This window comes from Loxodonta africana, chromosome 22 (genome assembly GCF_030014295.1).
Source record: "Loxodonta africana isolate mLoxAfr1 chromosome 22, mLoxAfr1.hap2, whole genome shotgun sequence".
In the NCBI taxonomy this organism is placed as follows: domain Eukaryota; kingdom Metazoa; phylum Chordata; class Mammalia; order Proboscidea; family Elephantidae; genus Loxodonta; species Loxodonta africana.
Window position 1 is genome coordinate 21,150,011 of NC_087363.1, and position 22,270 is coordinate 21,172,280.

At 41.7% G+C, this 22,270-nt stretch overlaps 1 protein-coding gene across 1 annotated transcript; it reads right to left on the minus strand.

Moving 5' to 3' along the window:
* Positions 1-1,487: 1,487 nt before the first annotated feature.
* On the minus strand, positions 1,488-21,370 carry IQCF2 (IQ motif containing F2). The gene is made up of 3 exons (XM_064275186.1): positions 21,365-21,370; positions 2,618-2,698; positions 1,488-1,900 (listed from the first exon to the last, which is right to left on the minus strand). Exons 1-3 carry the CDS (start codon positions 21,368-21,370, stop codon positions 1,517-1,519), a joined length of 471 nt encoding a protein of 156 aa, XP_064131256.1. The 3' UTR covers positions 1,488-1,516.
* Positions 21,371-22,270: the final 900 nt, after the last annotated feature.

The following is a 22,270-nucleotide window of genomic DNA, read 5'->3' on the forward strand; positions in this document are numbered from 1 at the left end:
ATCTGAGAATAGAACACTAGAAGAAGATTTTGGCAATAATACAGTTATTAGTGGTGGTGAGGTCTAGAGCCACACTATCCAATAAAGCAGCACTAGCTGTGTATGCCTATTTAAACTTAAATTAATTAAAATTAAATTAAATAAAACATTCAGCTCATGGTTGTACTAGGCACAGTTCAAGTGCTCCACAACCACGTGTGGCTGGTGGCTACCGTAACAGACAGCACAGACATAGAACAGTTCCGTCATCACAGAAATACGATTGAACAGCGCTGCTTTACTATGACCATGGGAGTGAGTGGTTGAGGAGAGCAGCGGAAATGGTTTATTAGGGCTAAGAAGTAGGGACTGGTGGAGACAAGTATATGGATAGGAATGCTACCAGAGGTAGCCTTGTTTGTGGCATCTTCTTTGGGGAGAGGAATTCCGGTGAGGGAATTGTGGAGACAGAGTTGAGGTGCTCTGAACTCTTGTTTTCTACTAGTCCCCAGAGTCATCACCCAGGTTAACCCACCCACCACTAATGTCTTGCACTGCTCCCAGAAGTGTCAGCCAAACGTTGGCATTCTCTCTTTGTGTTTGCTAAAGAGCAAATTGATGCACCCCAGACTCCAGCTCACCCTCTAAGCTGACAGAGTTCATTCTTATGCTCAAAGGTGCCCAGAGTCTTCAGGACAATGGAGCCCACCCATCTCCCAGCTCCTTGGGCAAGAAGACGGAAATGGGCAGGACAAGGAATTGAAACCTCTGGCTCTCCCTTATATCAGGGCAAACTGGGGCCTCAGTTTCTGCTTTGACAGCTGGGTTACTGGCATACGGCCATTGTCAGTCCACAGCAGGGTTCATGGGCACAGGGCGCAAACTTCTTTTCCAAGAAAAGAAGATAGCAAGGCCTAAATCCCAAGATTCCTAGGCACTGGAGAGACCATGTGTCATAGATTAAATTGTGTCCCCAAAAATATGTGTCAACTTGGTTAGGCCCTGATTCCCTGTATTGTGTGGTTATCCTCCATTTTGTGATTGTAATTTTATGCTAAAGAGGATTAGGGTGGGATTGTAACACTTTTACTAAGGTCACATCCCTGATCCAATGTAAACAGAGTTTCCCTGGGGTGTGGCCTGTACCATCTTTTATCTTATAAGAGATAAAAGGAAAGAGAAGCGAGCAGAGAGTGGGGGACCTCATACCACCAAGGAAGCAGCGCCAGGATCAGAGCACATCCTTTGGACCTGGGATTCCTGTGCAGAGAAGCTCCTAGACCAGGAGAAGGCTGATGGCAAAGATCTTCCTCCAGAGCTGACAGAGAGAGAAAGCCTTCCCCTGGAAATGACACCCTGAATTTGGACTTGTAGCTACTAGACTGTGGGAAAATAAATTTCTCTTCGTTAAAGCCATCCACTTGTGGTATTTCTTTTATAGCAGCACTAGATATCTGAGACATCATAAGACACAGCAGATCAGGTTCGTTAGACCTTTACTGGGCATAGGCAACACAATGCCCCTTCTCACCAGTCTTTAGGGATTAATGACCTCAATGTGGAACTGCAGGTGAGTAGTTGTGACCACACAGTGGCCCCGGAGCAGAGAGCAGGTCTGGCAGGTGTGGCATTTCCAGTGGCATTGGATGACATAGATAGCGTTGAGCACCTGGCAGTATCGCCAGTGGATGCGCCACATACGGACCAAAGACTGAAGCTTAACCACTGCCCACTCTTTCTTTGCATAAGCAATCAGGGCTGCGCGCCGCTTCCTCTCCAGCTGCCTTGCCAGCATCAGCCGCCACCAGCACTGAATGATCCAGGCACTGAGGGCCGCGTGCAGCAGCGTTCGGCGCACCAGTGTGCCACGCCACCAGGCCTGAATCTTTCTAGCTGCCCTGTCTCTTTTCGTTGTATATTTCTAGGCAGAGATAAAAGAGGCCACTCAGGCAACTTCCTGCCACCAGCTTCCAGGGTCTTCCTAGGAGAGGCCTGGGTTCTCTCAACAGTCAACCTTTCCTCAGAGAGTTCAGGGGAGTTAGCACGACATTGACTTGGAGCTAGAAAACTAGGATGGTAGTCTGCCTCTGCCATTATGGACACATCACCTTGTACTCAGAGTTACAGACCCCTTGATACCTCACAGGTACATAGATCAGGGAAAAAGCAATTAGTAGCTAGAAAGATACATTAGGGGTGTGAGAGACTTAGTCACACTCCACCTGTTCAGTGTTAATTGGGTTTGGGAAGTTTGACCTCACTGTAGTTTTGCCTAGTTATTCTCTGCTAATTCCAGTCCCAAACCACCACTGGCTGACCTCTCTGTCACGGCAATGTACTATGATACTGTGATGGATTTTCACACTCTCGCCCTATAGTCTACTCCCAGCCTGCCCATATTTTGAACATTCTCACCTTCCAGCCTATACATTTCTTGATGGTTTTCATTCTCCCCAGCCACTCTCCATATCACAGCCAAACCCAGACTCAGGGATGGGGATGGAGGGAAAATGAGCCAATATTGAGTTGAACCTTCATTACTTTAGACTCTGGATCCCTAAAAGACACAATCTCACACCCTTAGGGCACAGATTTTAACGTTCTGGGTTTCTCTTAACTACATGGAGTTTTTGCCTACCTTGACAAGCTTCGTCTTCTGCTGCCATTCTATTGTCTCTTCTACACTCTCAATAACAATTGTAATGAAATTGCCGTCCTTCTATAATCAGATTTAAATGGGAAATGCATGAGTGGGTTAAGACCGATGTTTCTCCCTATGGCTTTGCACAAAGGCACAAAGGCCTTAGCGTCTCCTCTTTCCCCAAGACTTACAAAGTCCAGGGTGATTCTCTCCCACCCCCAGCCCTCTTGGTATATGTGGCCATGTCTCTTACACAAAATTGAATCCCCATGACTTGTCTATAGATGTTTCATTAGCCCTGATTTCTCTGCTTCCCAAGGCCTGGTATGAGTAAGATGAGTGAGGGGGAGAGCTATGAGTTCACAATTGCAACTATGATATAAGGATTAGGACACCTGCCACACAGTTGAGTCTCTGTCAGAAACAAGCCTCCTGGGAACTTATCATACGTATCTACTTTCCTCCTGTCAGAGATGTGCCAGAGTCCAGGATATTAGGGCATTTGAGCTCTGTTTCACACCAGGGTTCTCCTCCCATGAAGTCCATCCACAATCCCGTCTCATTATCAGTCACAGAGAAGAAAAGGAGGGACCGTGGCAAGATATCCCACCTAGGTCTGGACTATCTTGACAGACTTAAACACCTCCTGTCCTTTCTTGGGAAACCCTCCTGGCGTAGTGGTTAAGCACTATGGCTGCTAACCAAAAGGTCAAAAGTTTGAATCCACCAGGCACTCCTTGGAAACTCTAGGGGGCAGTTCTACTCCTTTATAGGGTCACTATAAGTCGGAATCAACTTGATGGCAGTGGGTTTTTTTTGTTTGTTTATTTTCTCTTGACTCGGGTTTCAGTACCTCAGTGTATCTTTTTTTTTTTTTTGCTGTGCATATATATGTTTTTAATTTTTATTGTGCTTCAAGTGAAAGTTTACAAACCAAGTCAGTCTTCCATACCAATACTTATATACATCTTGGTATATACTCCTAGTTGCTCTCCCTCTGATGAGACAGCACACTCCTTCCCTCCAGTCTCCTTTTTAGTGTCCATTCGGCCAGCTTCTGACCCCTCTGTTCTCTCATCCCTTCTCCAGTCAGGAGCTGCTGCCCACGTAGTCTCATGTGTCTACTTCATCTCAGAAGCTCACTCCTCGCCAGTATCATTTTCTATCCCATAGTCTAGTCCAATCCCTGTTTGAAGACTTGGTTTTGGGAATGGTTCCTGTCTTGGGTTAACAGAAGGTCTGGGGACCATGACCTCTGGGGTCCTTCTAGTCTCAGTCAGACCAATAAGTCTGATCTTTTTATGAGAATTTGAGGTCTGCATCCCACTGCTCTCCTGTTCCCTTGGGGGCTCTCTATTGTGTTCCCCTTCAGGGCAGTCATCGATTTTAGCCAGGCACCATCTAGTTCCTCTGGTCTCAAGCTGATGTAGTCTCCGGTTTATGTGGCCCTTTCTGTCTCTTGGGCTCATAATTACCTTGTATCTTTGGCGTTTTTCATTCTCCTTTGTTCCAGGTGGATTGAGACCAATCGATGCATCTTAGATGGCCACTTACTAGCATTTAAGACCCCAGATGCCACTCTCCAAAGTGGGATGCAGAATGTTTTCTTAATAGATTTTACAATGCCAATTGACTTAGATGTCCCCTGAAACTATGGTCCCCAAACCTCCGCCCCTGCTATGCTGGCCTTTGAAGCATTCAGTTTATTCAGGAAACTTCTTAGCTTTTGGTTATTCCAGTTGTGCTGACCTCTTCTGTATTGTGTGTTGTCTTTCCCTTCACCTAAAATAGTTCTTATCTACTATCTAATTAGTGAAAACCCTTTTCTCTCCATCCTTCCCTCCCCCCGTCTTGTAACCATCAAAGAATATTTTCTTCTCTGTTTAAACTATTTCTCCAGTTCTTATAACAGTGGTCTTATACAATATTAGTCCTTTTGCAACTGACTAATTTCACTCAGCATAATGCCTTCCAGATTCCTCCATGTTATGAAATGTTTCATGGATTCATCACTGTTCTTTATCGAAGTGTAGTATTCCATTGTGTGACTATACCATAATTTATCCATTCATCTGTTGATGGGCACCTTGGTTGCTTCCATCTTTTTGGTGTTGTGAACAGTGCTGCAATGAACACGGGTGTGCATGTATCTGTTCTTGTAAAGGCTCTTATTTCTCTAGGATATATTCCAAGGAGTGGGATTGCTGGATAGTATGGTAGTTCTATTTCCAGCTTTTTAAGGAAGCACCAAATCCATTTCCGAAGTGGTTGTACCATTTTACCTTCCCACCAGCAGTGTGTAAGTGTTCTAGTCTCTGCACAACTCTCCAACATTTATTATTGTTTTTTGGTTTAATGCCAGCCTTGTTGGAGTGAGATGGAATCTCATTGTAGTTTTGATTTGAATTTTTCTAATGGCTACTGATCGTGAGCATTTCCTCATTTATCTGTTAGCTAACCTGAATGTCTTCTTTAGTGAAGTGTCTGTTCATATCCTTTGCCCATTTTTTAATTGGGTTGTCTTTTTGTAGTTGAGCTTTTACAGTATCATGTAGATTTTAGAGATTAAAAATGTCATAGCTAAAAACTTTTTCCCAGTCTGTAGGTAATCTTTTTACTCTTTTGGTGAAGTCACTGGATGAGCATAGGTGTTTTGTTTTTGGGAGCTCCCAGTTATCTAATTTCTCTTCTGCATTTTAGTGATGTTTTATATACTGTTTATGTCATATATTAGGGGTCCTAGCATTGTCCCTATTTTTTCTTCCATGATCTTTATTGTTTTAGATTTTATATCTAGGTCTTTGATCCTTTTGAGTTAGTTTTTATGCATGGTATGAGGTATGGGTCTTGTTTCATTTTTTTGCAGATGGATATCCAGTTATGCCAGCACCATTTGTTAAAAAGTCCATCTTTTCCCTTTTTAACTGACTTTGGGCTTTTGTCAAATATCAGCTGCTCATATGTGGATGGGTTTATGTCTGGATTCTCAATTCTGTTCCATTGGTCTATGTATCTGTTGTTGTACCAGTACCAGGCTGTTTTGACTACGGTGGAAGTATAATAGGTTCTAAAATCAGGTAGAGTGAGGCCTCCCACTTTGTTCCACCTCAGTATATCTTTAAAAAACTAGAAAAAGAGAGCCCAATCAGCCAAATGAATCTAGAAAGCAGAAAAATAAAGATTAAAAAATCAAATCAATAAACTAGGAAATGAAAGTTAGTAGCAGAAGGTAAGTTAAAAAGACAGTATTTTGAAAAGACCAGTATTAAAGATAATACTCATAAACCTGATCTAGAAAGAAAGAGAGCAAAAGTGGAATGAAAAAGGAAATAACCACCAAATCTGAAAAACCCAAACCCATTGCCCTTCCGTCTTGCGGCAACTGAAGTGTTACAGAGTAGAACTGCTCCATAGGATTTTCTTGGCTGTAATCTTTACAGAAGCAGATTACCAGGGCTTTCTTCTGCATCACCACTGGGTGGGTTTCAATCACCAGCCTTTAGGTGGGTAGTCTAGCGCAAATTGTTTGAGCCACCCAGGAACCTTTCCAGGTCAGATAAAGTCAATTCTTTGGGAATGAAGCTTTGAAACAGTTCCCTCCTTCTTTTTCTTCCTCCAGTGAGTGCCAAGCTGGTCTGGAATTCAGACTGTTAATTTCCAAGGCTACCACTGAGCTGGAGAGTGGGAGATGGGACTAGAGCAAATTAAAATGCTACAAATCTTGCTGTTCTTAACCAAGAGTCACCTGTTTTTCTTCAATAAATACTTCCTGAGTTGCTGCAAACCTTTGGTTAATTTCCAAAGTTCCAAAGATGTTGATTCTGACAATTTTGGGCAGTTTTTTTTTTTTTTTTTTTTGCTTTTATGGAGGGGCAAACTTTTGGAGGTCCTTACTCCACCATTTTTGCTGACATTACTCTACTTGTAAAAATCTTTAATAGAAAATTCTTTCACCTATAGTTGAGCCAGACACTGTTCTAGGGGCTGTGGATCATCACCCTGGCCTTCTAAATTTCAAAAATAGTTTATTTGGAAACTGTTTCAAACTTTGAGAAATATTGGAAAAATTCTTGTATACCTTTTGCCCAGAGAACCCATTCAAATTTCATAAATGGTTTGGTGCTGTTGAACACGTTGATCAAAGATTCCATAGAAGAGTCCTAATCAAAAAGTGGAAATTGCAGAATATAATTTCAAATTATCATGAAACCCAGACTTTCTGGAACCACAGAGGAGGGGAGAACCCTTGAAACTATTTCTGTGAGATAATCTTCAAACTTAAACCAAAAATATCTCCTGAAGTCTTCTTAAAACTAAACAATAGTTTAGCCTAACTACTAAAGAATGTCTACTTTGAACATTATGCTCTTTAAGATTTAACAATATGGGATTAAATTGACAGTAGCAACTCTAAAGATTAGATAAGAACCATAGTGGGCTGTGAGTTTATGTTAATGGACGAAGAGCAACTCAGAAAAGGAGGGCGATAATGGTTGCACAGCTCAAAGATTGTAATCAATGTCACTGAATTGTACATGTAGAAACTGTTAAATCAGCATGTTCTGCTGTGTATATTCTCAACAACAAAAATAAAATAAATTATTAAAATTTTTTTTTATCGACTGTCTAAGTAACAGGGACCCTGGTGGCAAAATGGTTAAGAGCTATAACTGCTAAGCAAAAGATCGGCAGTTTGAATCCACCAGCTGCTCTTTGGAAATCCCATGCGGCAATTCTACTCTGTCCTGCAGGGTTGCTATCGAGTAGACTCGACTTGACAGCAACAAGTTTTTTTTTTTTTTTTTTTTTGTTTAAGTAACAACCTTCATTTCAAAGAATTCAATCCAAGATCACATGTTACGCCAAGTTGTCATGTCTCTTTAGAGTCTTTAATCTTGAAAAATGTCTGTTTTTTTCTTCATTTTCATGACCTTGACATTTTGAAGCTTATAGGCCAGTCATATTGTGTAATTTTTTTGGGTTTTTCTGATTTTTTTCTCACATTTAGTCCCTGCTTATGTGTTTTTGGCTGGAATAACTCAGATGGTGTGTTCTTTGCATTGCAAGCTATTTGGTCACACATCCATCTGGTTGAGGGTATTCCTCTTTTTCACTGACCCTCTACTTTGCCAACCATGATGTTCTTCTCCAGGGGCTGGTCCCTCCTGATAACATGTCCAAAGTATGTGAAATGAAGTCTCGTCATCCTTACTTCTAAGGAGCATTCTGGCTGTGCTTCCTCCAAGACAGATTTGTTCGTTCTTCTGGCAGTCCATGCTATATTTAATATTCTTTGCCAACACTGTAATTCAAAGACGTCAATTCTTCTTCAGTCTTCCTTACTCATTGCCCAACTTTCATATGTGTATGAGGTGATTGGAAATACCGTGTTGTCTTAGTTGTCTAGTGCTGCTATAACAGAAATACCACAAGTGGATGGCTTTAACAAAGTAAAATTTATTTTCTCACAGTCTAATAGGTTACAAGTTGAAATTCAGGGAGTCGGCTCCAGGGGAAGTCTTTCTCTCTCTGTTGACTCTGGAGGAAGGTCCTTGTTCTCAATCTTCGCCTGGTCAAGGAGCTTCTCAGGTGCAGGGACCCCGGGTCCAAAGGATGTGCTCTGCTCCTGGTGCTGCTTTCTTGGTGGTATGAGGTCCCCACTCCCTGCTTGCTTCCCTTTCCTTTTACCTCTTGAGACATAAAAGGTGATGCAGGCCACACCCCAGAGAAACTCCCTTTACCTTGGATCAGGTAGATGACCTGAGCAAGGGTGGTGTTACAATCTTACCCTAATCCTCTCAACATAAAATTACAATCACAAAATGGAAGACAACCACACAATACTGGGAATTATGGTGTAACCAGGTTCATACACACATTTTTAGGGGGGCATGATTCAATCCATGACACGTGGCTTAATGGAAAAACATACCATGCTCATGGATAGGTAGACTCAACACTGTGAAAATGACAATTCTACCTGAAGCTATTTACAAATACTATGCAATTCCAATCCAAATACCAACAACATTCTTTAAAGAGATGGAAAAACTTATCATTAACTTTATATGGAAAGGGAAGAAGCCTCGGCTAAATAAATCACTATTGCAGAAGAATAAAGTAGGAGGGCTCACGTTACCTGAGCCTCAGAACCTACTATACAACTATGGTAGTCAGAGCAGCCTGGTACTGGTACAATGAGGAATACTTTGACCAATGGAACAGAATTGTAAATCCCTCCACCAATGGTTACCTAGGAAACCCTGGTGGCGTAGTGGTTAAGTGCTACTGCTGCTAACCAAGAGGTCAGCAGTTTGAATCCGCCAGGTGCTCTTTGGAAACTCTATGGGTCAGTTCTACTCTGTTCTATAGGGTCGCTATGAGTCGGAATCTACTCAACAGCAGTGGGTTTGGTTTTTGGCTACGGTCACCTGATCTTCAACAAGGGCCCAAAGTCCATCAAATGGGGAAAAGACTGTCTTTTTGACAAATGGTGCTGCCAAAACTGGATGTCCATACAAAAAAATAAATAAATAAACAGGACCCATACCTCACACCATACACAAAAACTAACTCAAAATGAATCAAAGACCTAAATACAAAACCAAAAACTATGAATTTCATGGAAGAAAAAATAAGATCAATGCTAAAGGCCCAAATACATGGCATTAACAGGATACTAACCATAACTAACAATATATAAACACCGGAAGATAAGCTAGATAACCGGGATCTTCTAAAAATTAAACACTTCTGCTCATTAAAAGACTTCAACAAAAAGGTAAAAAGAGAACCTACAGAATGGGAAAAAAATTTTTTTGGCTATTACAGATCAGACAAAGTTTTAATCTCCAAAATCTACAAGAAAATCCAACACCTCAACAACAAAAGACAATCCAATTAAAAAAATGGGCAAAGGAAATGAACAGACACCTCACCAAAGAGGACGTTTAAGCAGCCAACAGACACATGAGGAAATGCTCACAATCACTAGCCATTAAAGAAATGCAAATGAAAACCACAATGAGATACCGTCTCACCCCAGCATTACTGGCACAAATTAAAAAAAAAAAAAAAAAAGGGAAATAACAAATGTTGGAGAGGCTGCAGGGAGATAGAAACTCTTATACACTGCTGGTGGGAATGCAAAATGATACATCAATTTTGGAAAACGATGTGGTGCTTCCTTAAAAAAACCATATGAACCAGCAATACCACGCCTAAGAATATATCCTAGAGAAATAAGAGTTGTCACGACTAGACATATGCACACCCATGTTCATTGCAGCATTGCTCACAATAGCAAAAAGTTGGGAACCACCTAGATGCCCATCAACAGAGGAATGGATAATCAAACTGTGGTACATACACAGGATGGAATATTATGCAACAATAAAGAACAACAATGAATCTGTGAAGCATCTCATAACTTGAATGAATCTGGAGGGCATTATGCTAAGTGAAATAAGTCAATCACAAAAGGACAAATATTGTATGAGACCATTACTGTAAAAACTCATGAGAAGGTTTACACACAAAAAGAAACAATCTTTGACGGTTACAAAGGAGGGGGAGGGTGGGGATGGAAAAACACTAAATAGACAATAGATAAGTGGTAACGCTGGTGAAGGGTAAGACAGTATACAGTACTGGGGAAGCCAGCACAACGTGCACAAGGCAAGGTCATGGAAGCCCCCCAGACACATTCAAACTCCCTGAGGGACTGAATTGCTGAGCTGAGGGCTGTGGGGACCATGGTCTAGGGGAACATCCAGCTCAATTGGCATAACACAGTATATAACAAAAATGTTCTACATTCTACTTTGGTGCATCTAGTTCTCAATGTGACATCTTTGCTTTTCAACATTTTAAGGAGATTTTTTGCAGCAGATTTGCACAGTGCAACTTGTCATTTGATTTCCTGACTGCTGCTGCCATGGACATTGATTGTGTATCCAAGTAAAACGAAATCCTTGACAATTTCAAGCCTTTCTTCCTTTATCATGATGTTGCTTACTGGTCCAGTTGCGAGGGTTTTGCTTTGTTTATGTTAAGGTGTAATCCATACTGAAGGCTGCAGTCTTTGATCTTCATCAGTAAGTGTTTCAATTCCTCTTTGCTTTCAGAAAGCAAGGTTGTGTCATCTACCTAACTCAGGTTGTTAATGAGTCCTCCTCCAATCCTGATGTCACATTCTTCTTCATGTAGTACAGCTTCTCAGATTATTTGCTTACCATACAGATTGAATAACTATAGTGAAAGGCTACAACCCTGACACACACCTTTCCTGACTTTAAACCACGCAGTATCTCCTTGTTCTGTTTCAATGACTGCCTCTTACTCTATGTGCAGGTTCCTGATGAGTACAATTTAGTGTTCTGGAATTCCCATTCTTTGCAATGTTATCCATAATTTGTTATGATCCACACAGTCAAATGCCTTTGCATAGTCAATAAAACACAGGTAAACATTTTTCTAGTACTTTCTGCTTTCAGTCAAGATCCATCTGACATTAGCAACGATGTGCCTTGTTCGGTGCCCTCTTCTGAATCGGGCTTAAACTTCTGGCAGTTCCCTGTCAATGTACTGCCTCAACTGCATCACCAAAATTTTACTTGTGCATGATATTTACAGTATTGTTTGATAAAGGCCTGTGTAGTGATGTCTGCTCTCTTAGTCAACACTCTACCTGCCACCCTGTGCACCCCATAGCTCAGGCCTCTGAAACCAACAGGACAGGCCTACTGGGGAGTCAGTTCTGATCTGTCTGCTCCTCACTTCAGTCAGTGCTGATGACTGCTAAGGCTGCCGTGTGCTAAGAAGTAGGCATCTTTAGTGGATGTTACACTCACAGCCAACATATTTAGTGGTGGGGGGGGCTCTGATAGCAACAAAGTAGACCTCCCCAGGGGTCTATTTAGAGTGTGTCAGCACCTCTGCCACCTGGACACTGTTGGCTGTAAGCCAATTGTGAATTGATACAGAAGGCCCATGCAGTGGAGTCTGCTCCTGTAGTAAACACTCTACTGACCTCCCTAAGCACCCCATTGCTCAGACCTCTGAAACCAACAGAACAGACCTCCCAGGGGGTCAGTTCAGGTCTGTGCTGAGGACCTGAAGTAGGCATCTTTATTGGAGGCTACACCCACGGCCAATATACTACAGGGAGGGCTTTGATAGCCACAAGGCAGACCTTCCTGGAGGTCCATTTGGGGTGTGACAGCCCCTCCCTGACCCAGACACTGTCACCTGCAAGCCTGCTGTGAATTGCTACAGAAAGATCCTGTTCCCATAGTCAGCACTGTACCACCTCCCTAAGTGCCCCATACCTCTGGTCTCTGAAACCAACAAGCCATACCTCCCTGGGGGTCAATTAGGGTTAGTCTGCCCCCAGTTCCAGTTAACACTGAGGACTGCTGACTGAAGCTTCTGTGTGTTAGGAAGCAGGAGCCTTGAGTGGAGGCTGGACTCACAGCCAACAATCTACTGGGGGGACTTGGATACAACAAGGCAGACCTCCACCAGGATCTGGTCAGAGCATGACACCTCTTCCCCCACCTAGTAATTGCTGGTTGCCAGGCCATTGCAAACTGCCACAGAAGGCCCCTGCAGTGAAGTCTGCTCTCATAATCACTCCACCTGCCTCCTTGTGCACCCCATAGCTCAGGCCTCTAAAACCAACAGGACAAACCTCCCTGGGGTTCAGTTTGGGTCTGCCTTCTCTGTCTTATGGTTAGTGCTGAGGACTGCTGACTGAGGCTGCTGTGTGCTGGAAGTGGACATATTGAGTGGAGTCTACATCCACAGCCAATATACTCATGGTGGGCTCTGATAGCAACAATGCAGACCGCCCTGGAGGTTCAGTGGAGTGTGCTTCTCTCTCTGCCAATTGGTAACTATTGGCTGCTAGAGTGATACAAACTCCTACAGGAGGATCCCTGTAGAGTAGTGGAGTCAAGAGGTGCATCACCTAAGTGGAAGCTCCTTCCCCAACCACCACAGGGTCACTGGGGTTATGAAACCAACAATGACAGATCTCTCTGAGGTCCTTCTGGGGAGTTCCAGCCTCTCCTCCTCTTGAAACAGAAGAAAGTCTGCCTGTGCTTTCCCTGAATGCCAGCTCAGTTATAAGCAGACACCACAGAGCAGGGAAGGAAACCTTCAGCAAAACCAGAGGGCAAAACTGAAGGGGGCTTTCTGGGCATGTGCCATGGGTTTTCTGACTAAAAAATGTGAATGCAGAAACAGAGAGTGGAAGGGAGTAATAACCAGAAAGAGGGGACTGTGCGCCTTGATGGACAGCCAGACCAGTACCTGATAGCTCACCTGAGTGACAGTGCCCGCTGGTGGCCTGACTAAACACAGTGTTCTCTGGTGTGTTTGGGAGAGACTGAAAGTTGAGAAATGACATCTGGAACTTTCAAATCCCAACTAAACCAAAAAGCTCAGAGAACCCCAAGCAGGATAAACTCAAAGAGATCTACACCAAGACACACCATAATTAGGCTCTCAGAAACTAAAGAGAAAGAGAGAATCCTGAAAGCAGGGAGAGAGAAGCAAAGCCACATACAAAGGATCCCCAATAAGATTAAGTGTCAGGCGGGGTCAAGATGGCGGACTAGGTAGACGCTACGTCGGATCCCTCTTGCAACAAAGACTCAGAAAAACAAGTGAATCGATCACATACATAACAATCTAGGAATGCTGAACAACAAACACAGATTTAGAGACGGAGAACGAACAAATACCGGGAAGCAGCAACTGTTTTTGGAGCCTGGAGCCAGCGTCCCAGTCAGGTAACCTTGGCGCAGAGCTTAGATCTGGGCCCAGGGGAGCTGAACTCAAAATCTTGTGACGGCTCAAACAAGGGGCGCAGCCCTACCCCTCTGAACTGACCCCGGGAGGGGGCCCAGCCGGTCCGCTCAGGCGGCCTGGCGACGCGGCTGGTGGGAGAAGTCCCCGGGAGGCAGTGACTGGTTTTGGAGCCGGGAGTGCAGCGTCCCAGCCGGGGAACCTTGGCGCCGGGCTTTTGACTGGGCACTGTCATGGCGCAAGCACGGGGCGTAGCCCTACTCCCCTGAACTAACCCCGGGAGGGGGCCCAGCTGGTCCGCGGGGACGGCTTGGCAATGCTGCTAGGGGGACGAAAAGTCCCTGGGAGGCAGCGACTGATTTTGAAGCCAGGAGTGCAGCATCACAGCAGGGGAACCTTGATGCTGGGCTTTGGACTGGCAGCGGAGGATCTGACCGCGGCTTCAGCGGGCCGGACCCTCAGGGGCAATCTTCACACAGCCAGCACACATAGGTGACATGCCCCTCGGGAATCTCAGATAAAATAGTCATTCCAAGCAAGATAAGCAACTTTGGCTATATTCCGGGGTGTTACTCTCCTGTTTCTCTGAACCCTCCCCCACCCTTCCCAAGCGGCTTCATTAACATTGGAATTTCCTGAGCCAGAGGGAGAACGGCTCCGGCTCCGCGGAGGCTTTCCTTTTCCCTTTTTTTTTTTTGGTCTTTTCCTGACCCATTCTTCCGGCCTAAGAGAAGGAACCACAAAAAACCCAGGGACCAAAAATCCATCCCTAATTGGACTAAAAACACAGAAACAACTACAGCCAAGCATATATGATCCAAATCTCGGACTTTCATCCTTACAGGGAACAAGGTGGCGGTTATAATGCAAAGGCAGTTCTGATAGGGAACTGATTGCATTTTTTTTTTTAGCGGATTTTCTAGAAAAACAAGTTTCCCAGGTCTGATATCTCTGCTTATTCAACAGAGCCCTCACTGACCCACAACAGGGAACTGAGGGCTGAAGCTCCCCCCAGACCACCTAGCCTCTTGCCTTAGGGGTCTAAGGAGGGTGACACCTACCAATCAGTAGACGTACTTGCATTGGAGGCCTAAGGTACAGCTGCAGTGCCCTCCCACCAAGGTGCTACAGGAATAGAGACACACCTACCTCACTGACACTTGGGGGAAGCCTGTCAGCATCCTGCCCCCCCGGAGGGTGAACCCCAGCTGCTAATAGAATCTGGTGCACACAACTATCACCACTACTTCTCGAGGTGGATTGGTGTTAGGGTGCAGCACACACTTGATGACCCAAAATCAGATTCTACTCAAGAATAGTGAATAGACTCAGGCATATATATCTGGCAACAGCCCAAACCAGCTGGTAATAGGTCATAAGTAAGTCAAGGGCTACAACAAACAAGACAGCACAATCTAGTAGCCCATCCACGTATATTGAAAGAAAACAAAACAAGATAAGACTCAGTGAGCAATTATAGAATAAACCACTACTATATCTTAGTGATGGCTTGGAGACAGCAGTCGATATCAAACCACATAAAGAAGCAGACCATGACAGCTTCTACGACCCCCCAAACAAAAGAATCAAAATCTTTCCCAAATGAAGATACAATCCTGGAATTATCAGATACAGAATATAAAAAACTAATTTACAGAATGCTTCAAGACATCAGGGATGACCTCAGAAGTGAAATAAGGCAAACTGCAGGAAAAGCCAAGGAACACACTGATAAAAGAGTTGAAGAACTCAAAAAGATTATTCAAGAACATAGTGGAAAAATTAATAAGTTGCAAGAATCCATAGAGACATAGCATGTAGAAATCCAAAAGATTAACAATAAAATTACAGAATTAGACAACGCAATAGGAAGTCAGAGGAGCAGACTCAAGCAATTAGAACGAAGACTGGGACATCTGGAGGACCAGGGAATTAACACCAACATAGCTGAAAAAAAATCAGATAAAAGAATTAAAAAAAATGAAGAAACCCTAAGAATCATGTGGGGCTCTATCAAGAAAGATAACTTGCGTGTGATTGGAGTCCCAGAACAGGGAGGGAGCACAGAAAACAGAGAGAAAATAGTTGAAGATCTGCTGACAGAAAACTTCCCTGACATCATGAAAGATGAAAAGATATCTATCCAAGATGCTCATCGAAACCCATTTAAGATTGATCCAAAAAGAAAAACACCAAGACATATTATCATCAAACTTGCCAGAACCAAAGATAAAGAGAAAATTTTAAAAGCAGCCAGAGATAAAAGAAAGGTCTCCTTCAAGGGAGAATCAATAAGAATAAGTTCAGACTACTCAGCAGAAACCATGCAGGCAAGAAGGCAATGGGATGACATATACAGAGCACTGAAGGAGAAAAACTGCTAGCCAAAGATCATATATCCAGCAAAACTCTCTCTGAAATATGAAGGCAAAATTAAGATATTTACAGATAAACACAAGCTTAGAGAATTTGCAAAAACCAAACGAAAGCTACAAGAAATACTAAAGGAAATTGTTTGGTCAGAAAACCAATAATATCAGATACCAGCACAACACAAGGTCACAGAACAGAACATCCTGATATCAACTCAAATAGGGAAATCACAAAAACAAATTAAGATTAATTAAAAAGAAAACAAAAAAAATGCTCATAACAGGGAATCTTTGAAGTCAATACGTAAAAGATCACAATAACCAAAAAGAGGGACTAAATACAGGTGGCATAGAACTGCCATATGGAGAGTGATACAAGGTGATATAGGACAATACAAGTTAGGTTTTTACTTAGAAAAATAGGGGTAAATATTAAGGTAACCACAAAGAGGTATAACAACTCCATAACTCAAGATAAAAGCTAAGAAAAACGTAATGACTCAACAAACATAAAGTCAAACACTATGAAAATAAGGATCTCACAATTTACTAAGAAAAGCGTCTCAGCACAAAAAAGTAAGTGGAAAAATGAAATTGTCAACAACACACATGAAAAAGCATCAAAATGACAACACTAAACACTTATTTATCTATAATTACACTGAATGTAAATGGACTAAATGCACCAATAAAGAGACAGAGAGTCTCGGACTGGATAAAGAAACACGATCTATCTATATGTTGCCTACAAGAGACACACCTTAGACTTAGAGACACAAACAAACTAAAACTCAAAGGATGGGAAAAAAATGTATCAAGCAAACAATAAGCAAAAAAGAAGAGGAGTAGCAATATTAATTTCTGACAAAATAGACTTTAGACTTAAATCCACCACAAAGGATAAAGAAGGACACTTCATAATGATAAAAGCGACAACTGATCAGGAAGATATAACCATATTAAATATTTATGCACCCAATGACAGGGCTGCAAGATACATAAATCAAATTTTAACAGAACTGAAAAGTGAGATAGACACCTCCACAATTATAGTAGGAGACTTCAACACACCACTTTCGGAGAAGGGCAGGACATCCAGTAAGAAGCTCAATAGAGACACGGAAGACCTAATTACAACAATCAACCATCTTGACCTCATTGACTTATACAGAACTCTCCACCCAACTGCTGCAAAGTATACTTTTTTTTCTAGCGCACATGGAACATTCTCTAGAAGAGATCACATATTAGGTCATAAAACAAACCTTTGCAGAATCCAAAACATCGAAATATTACAAAGCATCTTCTCAGACCACAAGGCAATAAAACTAGAAATCAATAACAGAAAAACTAGGGAAAAGAAATCAAATACTTGGAAACTGAACAATACCCTCTTGAAAAAAGACTGGGTTATAGAAGACATCAAGGAGGGAATAAGGAAATTCATAGAATGCAATGAGAATGAAAACACTTCCTATCAAAACCTCTGGGACACAGCAAAAGCAGTGCTCAGAGGTCAATTTATATCGATAAATGCACACGTACAAAAAGAAAGAGCCCAAATCAGAGAACTGTCCCTACAACTTGAACAAATAGAAAGTGAGCAACAAAAGAATCCATCAGGTACCAGAAGAAAACAAATAATAAAAATTAGAGCTGAACTAAATGAATTAGAGAACAGAAAAACAATTGAAAGAATTAACAAAGCCAAAAGCTGGTTCTTTTGAAAAAATTAACAAAATTGATAAACCATCGGCTAGACTGACTAAAGAAATACAGGAAAGGAAACAAATAACCCGAATAACAAACGAGATTGGCCACATCACAACAGACCCAACTGAAATTAAAAGAATCGTATCAGATTATTACGAAAAATTGTACTCTAACAAATTTGCAAACCGAGAAGAAACGAATGAATTCTTGGAAAAACACTACCTACCTAAACTAACACATTCAGAAGTAGAACAACTAAATAGACCCATAACAAAAAAAGAGATTGAAACGGTAATCAAAAAACTCCCAACAAAAAAAACCCCTGGCCCGGACGGCTTCACTGCAGAGTTCTACCAAACTTTCAGAGAAGAGTTAACACCACTACTACTAAAGGTACTTCAAAGCATAGAAAATGACGGAATACTACCCAACTCATTCTATGAAGCCACCATCTCCCTGTTACCAAAACCAGGTAAAGACATCACAAAAAAAGAAAATTACAGACCTATATCCCTCATGAACATAGATGCAAAAATCCTCAACAAAATTCTAGCCAATAGAATTCAACAACATATCGAAAAAATAATTCACCACGACCAAGTGGGATTTATACCAGGTATGCAAGGTTGGTTTAATATCAGGAAAACCATTAATGCAATCCACCACATAAATAAAACAAAAGACAAAAACCACATGATCTTATCAATTGATGCAGAAAAGGCATTTGACAAAGTCCAACACCCATTTATGATAAAAACTCTCACCAAAATAGGAATTGAAGGAAAATTCCTCAACATAATAAAGGGCATTTATGCAAAGCCAACAGCCAACATCACTCTAAATGGAGAGAACCTGAAAGCATTTCCCTTGAGAACGGGAACCAGACAAGGATGCCCTTTATCACCGCTCTTATTCAGCATTGTGCTAGAAGTCCTAGCCAGAACAATTAGGCTAGACAAAGAAATAAAGGGCATCTGGATTGGCAAAGAGGAAGTAAAATTATCTCTATTTGCAGATGACATGATCTTATACTAATAGAAGAGTTTGGCAGAGTCTCAGGTTATATGATAAAAAAAAAAAAAATATGATAAACATACAAAAATCACTTGGATTCCTCTACATCAACAAAAAGAACACCGAAGAGGAAATACCAAATCAATACCATTCACAGTAGCCCCCAAGAAGATAAGATACTTAGGAATAAATCTTACCAAGGATGTAAAAGACCTATACAAAGAAAACTACAAAGCTCTACTCCAAGAAATTCAAAAGGACATACTTAAGTGGAAAAACATACCTTGCTCATGGATAGGAAGACTTAACATAGTAAAAATGTCTATTCTACCAAAAGCCGTCTATACATACAATGCACTTCCGATCCAAATTCCAATGTCATTTTTTAAGGTGATAGAGAAACAAATCACCAACTTCATATGGAAGGGAAAGAAGCCTCGGATAAGCAAAGCGTTACTGAAAAAGAAGAAGAAAGTGGGAGGCCTCACTCTACCTGATTTCAGAACCTATTATACAGCCACAGTAGTCAAAACAGCCTGGTATTGGTACAACAACAGGCACATAGACCAGTGGAACAGAATTGAGAACCCGGATATAAATCCATCCACATATGAGCAGGTGATATTTGACAAAGGCTCAGAGTCAGTTAATTGGGGAAAAGATAGTCTTTTTAACAAATGGTGCTGGCATAACTGGATATCCATTTGCAAAAAAATGAAACAGGACCCATACCTCACACCAAGCACAAAAACTAAGTCCAAGTGGATCAAAGACCTAAACATAAAGACTAAAACGATAAAGATCATGGAAGGAAAAATAGGGACAACCTTAGGAGTCCTAACACAAGGCATAAACAGAATACAATATATATATATATATATATATATTTAAAACATTACCAAAAATGACGAAGAGAAACCAGATAACTGGGAGCTCCTAAAAATCAAACACCTATGCTCATCTAAAGACTTCACCAAAAGAGTAAAAAGACCACCTACAGACTGGGAAACAATTTTCAGCTATGACATCTCCGACCAGCGCCTGATCTCTAAAATCTATATGATTCTGTCAAAACTCAACCACAAAAAGACAAACAACCCAATCAAGAAGTGGGCAAAGGATATGAACACACATTTCACTAAAGAAGATATTCAGGCAGCTAACAGATACATGAGAAAATGCTCTCGATCATCAGCCATTAGAGAAATGCAAATTAAAACTATGATGAGATTCCATCTCACTCCAACAAGGCTGGCATTAATCCAAAAAACACAAAATAATAAATGTTGGAGAGGCTGCGGAGAGATGGGAACTCTTATACACTGCTGGTGGGAATGTCAAATGGTACAACCACTTTGGAAATCTATCTGGCGTTATCTTAAACAGTTAGAAATAGAACTGCCATACAACCCAGAAATCCCACTCCTCAGAATATACCCTAGAGAAATAAGAGCCTTCACACAAACAGATATATGCACACCTATGTTTATTGCAGCTCTGTTTACAATAGCAAAAAGCTGGAAGCAACCAAGGTGTCCATCAACAGATGAATGGTTAAATAAATTGTGGTATATTCACGCAATGGAATACTACACATCGATAAAGAACAGTGACGAATCTGTGAAACATTTCATAACATGGAGGAACCTGGAAGGGATTATGCTGAGCGAAATGAGTCAGAGGCAAAAGGACAAATATTGTACAAGACCACTATCATAAGATCTTGAGAAATAGTATAAACTGAGAAGAACACATACTTTTGTGGTTATGGGGGGGGAGGGAGGGAGGGTGGGAGAGGGTTTTTTACCGATTAATTAGTAGATAAGAACTGCTTTAGGTGAAGGCAAGGACAATACTCAATACATGGAAGGTCAGCTCAACTGGACTGGACAAAAAGCAAAGAAGTTTCCGGGATAAAATGAATGCTTCAAAGGTCAGCGGAGCAAGGGCAGGGGTTTGGGGACCATGGTTTAAGGGGACTTCTAAGTCAATTGGCAAAATAATTCTATAATGCATCCCACTTTGAAATGTGGCGTCTGGGGTCTTAAATGTTAACAAATGGCCATCTAAGATGCATCAATTGGTCTCAACCCACCCGGAGCAAAGGAGAATGAAGAACACCAAGGTCACATGACAACTAAGAGCCCAAGAGACAGAAAGAGCCACATGAACCAGAGACCTACATGATCCTGAGACCAGAAGAACTAGTTGGTGCCCAGCCACAATCGATGACTGCCCTGACAGGAAGCGCAACAGAGAGCCCCTGAGCGAGCAGGAGATCAGTGGGATGCAGACCCCAAATTCGCATAAAAAGACCATACTTAATGGTCTGATTGAGACTAGAGGAATCCCGGCGGTCATGGTCCCCAAACCTTCTGTCGGCACAGGACAGGAACCATCCCCGAAGACAACTCATCAGACATGAAAGGGACTGGACAATGGGTAGGTGAGAGATGCTGATGAAGAGTGAGCTAATTATATCAAGTGGTCACTTGAGACTGTGTTGACATCTCCTGTCTGGAGGGGGGATGGGAGGATAGAGAGAGTTGGAAGCTGGCAAAATTGTCACGAGAGACTGGAAGGGCTGACTGATTAGGGGGAGAGCAAGTGGGAGTATGGAGTAAGGTGTATATAAACTTATATGTGACACTCTGACTTGATTTGTAAACGTTCACTTGAAGCTCAATAAAAGTTAATAAAAAAAAAAAAAAGGAAGTTAGAGAGAATAACCAAATGTAAAATAAGAGATGAAATTTTATCACCAGTCTTAGGCTGGGTTCTCCAGAGAAGCAAAGCCTGTGAAGTATATATAACCCAAAAACCAAACTACTACCGTCATGTTGATTCCAACTCATAGAGACCCTTATAGGACAGAATAATGATTTGACTTTATTTTGAAACAACGTAATGATTTGACTTCATTTTGAAGGATTTTTGAGTAATCATGAGGCAAGACTGGCCACCTAACACTCCTGCCCCAAAGTGGTCACGTCTAGCATTAGGTGGCTTCCAGCTCTAACTTTTATGGATCTTAGAACTCTAAACTCTTTGTGAGAGCTTAGAACTCAGATCAGCTTACCAGGAGTGGTCTGCTCCTGGCAGAAGTTAAAAGCACTCTCTTTCTATCAGCAAGAGATCATTAAGCGGGGAAGGCTGAGAAGGCAGAGGACAGTGTTGAGGATGTAACTGACACCCAGAGTTGGCTGACTGATTAGGAACCAGCTGAAGAAGCGAAAGAAAGGATGCTGAGAATGTCAGCCCTGCAGATAAGACATTGATTGTTCTGCCCTCCTTGACAACAGCAATGCTTCGGAAGCAAGTGTACTTTGTTCATAAGCGTTGGGGTATTTTGAATTCTACTTTAGCATATATATCTCATTACCTATAGTAAAAACTGAATGGTAATTAAAATAAACCAAAAAAACCAAACCTGTTGCTGTCGAGTCGATTCTGATGCATAGTGACCCTATGGGACAGAGTAGAACTGCCCCATAGGCAATTAAAACATATACTCTAAATTTAAAAGTTGCATTTTTGTTTGAAATATGTTATTACAATGGTATTGTGTTATGTTTTTTAGGAAAAAGAGTCCCTTTTTAAAGATATGCATTATATTTATGGATGAAATAATATGATGTCTTGGATTTACTTCACAATAATTCAGAGATGGGGGAAGAGGTTGGGGGTTATGAAATTTTGCATAATAAAACGGTAAAAAATTAAAGTAAAAAAAAAAGAT